Here is a 7,754-nt window from a genome sequence, read left to right on the forward strand (position 1 = left end):
GATTATTAGCTGCTCCTACTGACGTTTCTGCTCTAAGCAGCACCAAGAAAAGGACACAAGAAATCAGTCTGTGGATTTAGCAGGTTTAAGAAGTGTTCGTTTTGCTGCGATTCGTCGCATTTAGGAATGATCCTGCACCAAGAAACTGCAGCTCTGTTACTCAGAAGGGCTCTCACTGTAAACGATATTTCAGTCGATTCTTCCATCTGTTCAGCAGCTAAAGAAAAGACAATCAGTCTTATTTAAGCCGAGAGAAACTCTAGTCACTGATGGGAACTTGGCAAGACAGCGGGGCACTTCCAGTCGTTTTTCATGGATTCACTAGAAATTCAATAATTATTTATAATCTAATTTTGACAGCTTGACAAAAACAAAAATAATTACATAATTATACAAAGTACATCTTTACATTACTGGATCTAAAGCCTTGAATGTTAATGTGCATCGTCTGCTGTCCTCTAATGGTGCAAAAACAAAATGACACAGACAGGTGCTTTTGGTAGAACGTCAATGAAGTAAAAAAGAATGTAGTTTAAAAAAATATATACTGTGATTAAGTTTTAACCAACAATTCAAAAATTTGTCGTTTTGTTTTCAAATTCCCCTGATTCAAATCTAGGAATTGCCTGCTGTGTCCAAGTTGTGTAACTGGACCGGGACCAGGACCAACCTCTGCTGTGTTACTTAACTTTACGGTCAGCACTGTGGGAAAACTGCAACATCTTCCTCTCATATCAGATCTAACATTCCACCATACGCCTACTTCCTGCTAATAAAATCATCTAAAATGAGCAGCAGATAAAAATTACAGCTAGAAAACAATGGCAGATTTACAGTCATGACAGAAAAAAAAATCCATCCTCTCAATCCAAACGTTTATGTATTTTCATATAAGAAAGTAAAAATCCAGCTGGTCCCGCTGTCAGTGACGTAAATGTTTAACAAATACGTTAGAAGAAAAACTGGTCCTGAATTTAGGCACAGTGTGTTTCAGCCTCAAAGCCAGTGTGGGTTATGAGAGGCCATGTGGCAGGCTGAAGCCGCTAATCAAAACTGTTCTGACCGTCAGCCTGCTGGGTCGTATTTAAACTATTAGAATCAATACCAAATGGAAAACATTTGATTCAGCTGCCAGTTTTCCAAAGAACAAACATCCCAAGAGATTGGACCGTGCATGGAACAAGAAAACCCCTACAGGCTTCTGCTAGCATCGCTGTGCTGAGCATGACTATATTTGGATAAATGAACAATTTGGGTGTTAAAATAAGCAGAGCTAGACAATGGATAGACAATAGCAGCCTGTATGCGACACAAAAATACTTCCTTAAAAATAAAAAGTGTTAGTAACAGCAAGGAGTTGCTCACACTAAGGGAGAAACTGTAAAAAAAAAAAAAAAGCAAAAGTGCAACTCAGACCTAATCTTCTTAACCATCATCTTCCTACGCGCTCGATTGTCATCGCCCTTCAGTGATATCTCTCATTGAGCTCGATTTCTCTGGCTGGATTTCTAATGGACCAATCAGAGAACAGGAGACGTTTTGAACAGTGACTTTGATTTTCTGGGCAGTTTTAGAATTGTAGTCTGCCCGTATGAGTGGTGGTAGTTTCAGCAATGGCAGCACAGAGGAAGTGAACAAAGTCATTCTGTCTGTGTTGGCCACACCTCTAAATATCAATCAATTAAAGTTGGAGCAAGAAGAATCTTCAAGACATTGTATTGCTGGCAAAGAACAAGAACATTCGTCTTGGCACGTCTCTCTTCATAATGGGGAATGGTTGTTTACAGCGCAAGCAGTTTCCGGAAAACTTCATAGTGTAGCCGGCGCATTACATGCGTCACCGCCAAACGTTAGCGATTGGGTAAAATCAGATTCAATCGTTTAAAACTTCAACAGAGTCCATGCCTCCAGCAAGCAATCATTTCTCAATAGTGGATGGTCCAGATACTCTGTACGAAGCAAACGTAGAATAAGGGGCTGGTTTTTACCAAGCCAAGTGACGTAAAGTACAATACACAGATTAGAAAACACTGAGTAAGTGTGGATTGTTTTGAAGGAGTTCCAGGAAGCTTATTGTCTCTAAAAATAATAATAATAGCAGCACTGGTTCACATTTAGAAGGTTGAATCTGAACACACCAGAAGACTTCGGAAAGAACATGGTCTGAGATGACAAAATCAGAGAACCGCCACAGCAAACATCGACTTTACTGCACTGAAGTCGTAGATTGATCCATGAACTCCTCTACGTACCAAAGTTTTCTATTTAAACGTGAAGCCAGCTGAAGCTCGGCCCAAACACTGCAGCACATTTACAACAGAATGCATAAAAAGAGAGATAGACAAGATGAAAGGTGCTACAGTAACCCCTGCTCAAAGTCCAGACTTTAACTTGAATAAAAGGCTTTGGTAGGACCATAAACCGATGCACATAAAACCCACAAGAACTCAAAATGAAGAAGGGACGGTGTTTTCCAGAACAATGTGCGAGAGGGATAAGGTCACACAGGCAACAGTAACGTCAAGTTAGTACTGCTGTGGGACGTGCTGCCGACTATTAGGGTCATGGAGGGAACTGGTGAATTTTGGGTCAGCTTTAAAACAAACAATAAAATAAGACATAAGACGAAGACATTCGCAGATCTAATGGCGTTGTGTGACACAGCGCGTGAAACACGGAGCCGTTTTCAGTCGACTCAGCACTCAGATTCAGACAAACACAAACAAGCTAATGAAATTTTTGCTTTATTTCCAAAAAAAAAAAAAAAATACACATAATTACAAAATGACTTCTTCCACGGTCATAGTTGATGTTGACACATCAAAGTATTTCTCCAAAAACAATTTTAAAAAAAATCTACAAGTTGAGGTGAAAAGGCAGGAGAATTTCTTAACGAAGAAAATGAAATAAGGATTAAAATATTGTAACCTTATTTGTAGAAAAAAAAGAGAAAAAAAAGAGACTTTTTTAAGTTTTAAACCAGCACAGTCAACACAAACACAGTCCTCTGTTGTTTGAACTCACTAAAAGACTCGCTAAACGTCCTGCGAGTTTGAGACAACCAACCCTGCTCTGCAAATCTCAATAATCAGGAACGCATTAAAAAAAAAAGTTTTTTGTTTTTTTTTGTTGTTGAAGTAAATCAAACTGCCATCTTTAAATAGTTATTACAAAACGTAAAGTTGTATCTCAAACCCTCCCCTCCCCATCCCATCCTCACGACGGCGATCACTGCTTCTGCTGCATGGCTTCTTTTCGCGCTGCGTCTTGGAGCAGCTGCGTGTCCACCTCGTCGGCCGGCAGCTGGACGTACCGGACCACCGATCCACGGATGAAGCAGTTTTTCACCGACAGCTGAAGCAAAAAGAACACGGTGCAGTTTGATGGCAGGACGGAGCAAAATCTGGCTCAGAATTGAATAAATACCTGATCCTAATGCAGTGTCAAACAAAAAGATTACTGAAGGGGTTTGTAATTTTGTTGACTTCTTCTGAAAGTTTCTTTGAATGTGAATTCGTTTAAACCAGGGGTGTCCAAAGTCGGTCCTCGAGGGCCAGCATCCTGCATGTTTTAGTTCTCTCCCTGGTTTAACGCACCTGGATCAAATGATGGCTCGATAGAAGACCTAAGAGGAACATTGACAAGCTGAAAAGGTCCTTACTACCACCAGGGAGAGAACTAAACCGTGCAGGACGCCGGCCCTCGAGGACTGACTTTGGACACCCCTGGTTTAAACAGTGAGGCCACTGTTTTGACATACAGTGTTTTGTCAGGGCATTGCCCCTTTTTCAGGGGTTTTTAATCATTCTTGGTGTTGAAATTAAAGATTTTTTCCAGACAAATTAAAAGAGTTGTTTGAATCAGTCTCTTTAAAGACAGTTTATAATGTACTGATTAAAAAATAAAGGCAAGCAATTTCATATATGGAATGAACCTCAATACTTCTCCACAATGCTCTTTAATGAGTTTGTTTTGTTGTTGTTGCCTCATAAGTTTGGAAAGAAATAGTCATGGCACTTCCAGAAGTCAGCTTACCATATGTGGATATTTCTCTGGATCTGTGACGCTGATGTCTGTCAACTTGATGTTCAGGTACTGAAACATAAATATGGGAAAGGAAGAAAAATAAATAATAAGAAAACAATGCAAATCCTAAAAGGCATTGATTTTAAATAATAAAAATCATAAAACCAACCTGGTCAACAGAGTGAAGCGTTCCACAGATGCTGAAAACAGATGAAGGATTTCATTAATCACCCAAATCTACAGCTATAACCTCCTATGCATTACTGGGACTCTTTAACGTGAACATATTTATCCATACAAATTACAAAAAGCTACTCGAAAGGGCAGAATAGATTATTTGATCATGTTAGTGTAAGTAGCTTTCACTCGGCTACTGCAGCATTTCAACCAGCTAGCGTCCTTTCGTCTAGCCGAATAGCAGCAGCTACAGCGGAATAACGTTACAGTTTTAGGTGTTTTAGTCATAAACACTAACCTCAGGTCGTTTTTGAGCTCCACCACTACGTCCTTCCCCACTAGCGACTTGAAAAATGAGTAGAAAAGCTGGGAAACAGAACGACATGCTAACGTTACTGTTAGCAAGGAAGCTACATGTCAAGCATGATGGAGAAGGTTTATAAAAGAGCCGCAGTACTCAGACCACTTTAGGCAACAATAATGAGGTCGAAATCACACAAGAACTGGTCCAATTACAAGGAGTCTGTAAACTGCTAGTAAATCTAAAAAGTTATTCAAGCTTCTTACCATTCTTGCTTGTGGTTTTTTGGAGGCAGCGCGTCTTCTGTTGATGACGTTTCAGGCTGCATTAACTGACCGGCTCCACCAGGGGGAGCCAGAGGTGTTTTCTAGTGCTCACAATTTCAACAAAGAAATAAAGGCTTTGGTAAGATTGTCCAAAGGCGCCACAATTCACAAAATATATGACCATTAGATAATTTATTGGGCTTAAAATGAATGGAATATCTTGGTTTTATTTACAGAAAGTATACGTAAGTTAATATTTCATGTTTTTATTTTGTCTTAACCCTTGTGCGTGCGGGGACTGAGGCAAACGTAGAGGACTATGGCAAATAATATAAGTTTTACGTGTGTGGGGTCGGTTGGACCCCATTTCTACATACAAGGTTTAAAGTAGCAATTGGGAGCCATAAGAGATGGTCAGAAGTTAATTTACTAGTATGGAATCAATTGCAGCACACTGCAACACCGGAGTTACTGAAATACTCAAACAAAAGTTATAACGAAGCGGGTTGAAAGATGGAAGAGTTACCAAGCTCAGTGGTCACTAAAATGGCAACTTTTAAAAATTAAAATGACAACTGTTTCCATGTATGAAAGCAACTTACCAAAAAACACACTCAAGCCGAAACATTTCTAGATGATAGCTGTGACAATATATTTCTTCACAACAAATTTTATGTAAAACTTTTCTAGTTTTATGGACAATCATAATAAGAAAATACATTTGTGACACAAAATACAACAAAGTCAAATGAAACTTTGACAATTGTATTTATTTTTGAATTTATTGTACATCTGAAGAAAAATACTTAATTATTCATGCAATTTAATACTGTGTGGTAAACATTCATTAGCCACAGTATAGTGTAAAAGTTTCTGTTTGTAATTATTTGGAAGGAGTACAGTTTTGTAACCTACAGTGTAACCTACACCAGAAACCCACCCTGAAAATGTAACTTTCTGTAACAACAAATGGAAAGTATGTAGGATGTAGCAAATTCTAACTCTGACCCCTCCAACCAAACATGTACATAAAACCTTAAAAACAAAGAAAACATGCAATTTTCCCTTTCTTGAACCCATTTTTGCTTTGACCACTCTGGGCTACCATAGAAACCTGGCTGTGTATCAGGAAACAAATCTCATTTGTAATGAAAATAAAAACCTAATGCTAATAAAAACATAACTATACACGTTTAATTTCTACTTACAAATCTCATTCAGTGACATAAACTGGAGCTTTATGGAAAGAGTTTGACACTTTGTTAAGACACTAGCATTTTGGGTTGAGAAATGTGATCTGTTAAATTTGAAGCTGAAGCCATCATTCAGTCAACTTAGCTTAGCATAAGACTGGAAAAGGAGCTTAGTTCTAACTATATGTTGTAGAAAAAAGGGGGAATAAGTTTTTTTTGACACTGTAGAAAAATGATAAGCTACTCTGTGATACAAAGTGATGAGAAGAACTGGTCAAAGCTTTGACTTTATATTTAGTTAGTAAAATGCAGGGCAGGAAGCAGTTCTGTCAGTGCTGGACTTATTTGCAGCTTTATATCAGTTCACTGGACGGCCCGTCTTGGGATGCTCTGAATGCACTGAAATAAGAAAAACAAATTATCAGACTGTGTTGATTCAATTGTGCCCTTAAACCTTTAGCGCGTGCCTTACTGTCTTTCTGAGGCGGTAGCGGGCCGGGTCTTGTCGGAGCTCTCTGTTTGCTGGGAAACTCTGATGTGTCTCTGTAATCTCTGGGTTTGGGGGTCTGGGGTTCCGGACGCGACTTAGTGGGCAAAGGAGGCCGATGCGACGCCATGCCTCCCTCCGAGCGGGAGGGAACCACAGGCTTCTTGTGTCCTGGTGGGTGCAAACCTACAGGGGTCTGAGGCTGGGATCTGTTCTCAGAAGAAGTGAAGGAGCGGTTACGTGGCACAAGCAAAGGGGGGCGATTAGGGTCTCCATCTATGGTCGGCGTAAGACGGTCCAGCTGGGGATGACCTTGGTCTTTGGCCTGGTTGTGGGATTTGGCCATGGAACCGTACAGTGGGTTGTCCAACATCTCAGACAACTTCTCGTCCTCATTCCTAGAAATGTGCAAGCAGCAGCAGAAATTTTATTGAAAATTAGGAAAAACTGTGAAAACAGCAGCAGAGATGTAAGTATTTGTGGCTTGGCGGGTTTTAAAATATGTTGGAGGTTGAAAACGCATCAATAAAATCCCCAAATCTATTTGACATTCATGCCGAGGATGAATGGATGGAAACCTTTCAGCAGCGCCACATTTTTTAGTTGTGGTTTTTTGGAAAAATGACCGAATATGAAAGTGTATTATTAATATTCAGGCACTTACGTGGTATAATTAATTGTAGTGGGACTTCGTACGCCCACATCGTAACCGGGCTTCTTACACTCTTTACCCCCCTGAACCCCACCAGAGACATTCCTGGGGGTCATGCTGTAACTCCAGCCCCTATCCGACACATTCCCACTTTTGAAAGAAAATCCCATATAATTTGGGTTGGAGATATCATGCGCCGGCGTTACGACGGACCTGTTAACGAGAAGACAACACCGTAAGTTTTAGAGGAATCTTTAAGGGCTGCGTTTTGAGTTTTGGAAAAAAAAAAATAGAGTGTCTTACTTGTCTTTGCCTTTTGAAGGAGCGGCGTCGTCTCTTTCGATTTTAATGAAATCTGGAAACGGAAGAACAGGAAGAGTTGATTTCAGAAACCGGGAAGGGATTTAACGAGGGATCACCTGAAGAACATCTCCAGGATTAGAGGACTGATGTCTCAGCGCGATCTAGAGAAACTCATCCATGCGTTTATCTTTAGCCGCATTGATTACTGCAACAGCGTCTTCACAGACTAATAAATCAATCAAACAGCTGCAGCTGATCCAGAAGCTGCTGCTCGCGTTCTCACCAAAACCAGGAAGAAAGAGCACCAGTTTTAAAGTCCCTACACTGGCTCCCTGTAGCTCAAAGAATA

At 40.1% G+C, this 7,754-nt stretch overlaps 2 protein-coding genes across 2 annotated transcripts in view; both read right to left on the reverse strand.

The window, feature by feature from the left end:
* Positions 1-2,728: 2,728 nt before the first annotated feature.
* smx5 lies at positions 2,729-4,862 on the reverse strand. The gene is made up of 5 exons (XM_007571367.2): positions 4,771-4,862; positions 4,502-4,569; positions 4,196-4,226; positions 4,036-4,095; positions 2,729-3,354 (listed from the first exon to the last, which is right to left on the reverse strand). Exons 1-5 carry the CDS (start codon positions 4,771-4,773, stop codon positions 3,229-3,231), a joined length of 288 nt encoding a protein of 95 aa, XP_007571429.1. The 5' UTR covers positions 4,774-4,862; the 3' UTR covers positions 2,729-3,228.
* Positions 4,863-5,519: 657 nt separating this feature from the next.
* The window catches only part of inpp5d (inositol polyphosphate-5-phosphatase D), an 18,090-nt gene continuing 15,855 nt past the window's right edge, over positions 5,520-7,754 (reverse strand). The window contains exons 24-27 of the mRNA XM_007571369.2: positions 7,406-7,457; positions 7,115-7,315; positions 6,436-6,848; positions 5,520-6,362 (exon numbers count right to left, since the gene is read on the reverse strand). Of these exons, the coding sequence (XP_007571431.1) occupies positions 6,322-6,362; positions 6,436-6,848; positions 7,115-7,315; positions 7,406-7,457 (707 nt within the window). The 3' untranslated portion in view covers positions 5,520-6,321. The remainder of the gene's footprint in view (positions 6,363-6,435; positions 6,849-7,114; positions 7,316-7,405; positions 7,458-7,754) is intronic.

Source organism: Poecilia formosa, unplaced genomic scaffold (genome assembly GCF_000485575.1).
Source record: "Poecilia formosa unplaced genomic scaffold, Poecilia_formosa-5.1.2 Scaffold279, whole genome shotgun sequence".
NCBI lineage: Eukaryota > Metazoa > Chordata > Actinopteri > Cyprinodontiformes > Poeciliidae > Poecilia > Poecilia formosa.

Bases quoted from the DNA above. Each gene is read 5' to 3' on its own strand.
- smx5 (XM_007571367.2), bottom strand. The intron at 4,227-4,501 runs GTTAGTGTTTAT...ATCTGTTTTCAG, and splicing joins GAGCTCAAAAACGACCTGAG to CATCTGTGGAACGCTTCACT. The intron at 3,355-4,035 runs GTAAGCTGACTT...TTTTTGCTTCAG, and splicing joins CAGAGAAATATCCACATATG to CTGTCGGTGAAAAACTGCTT.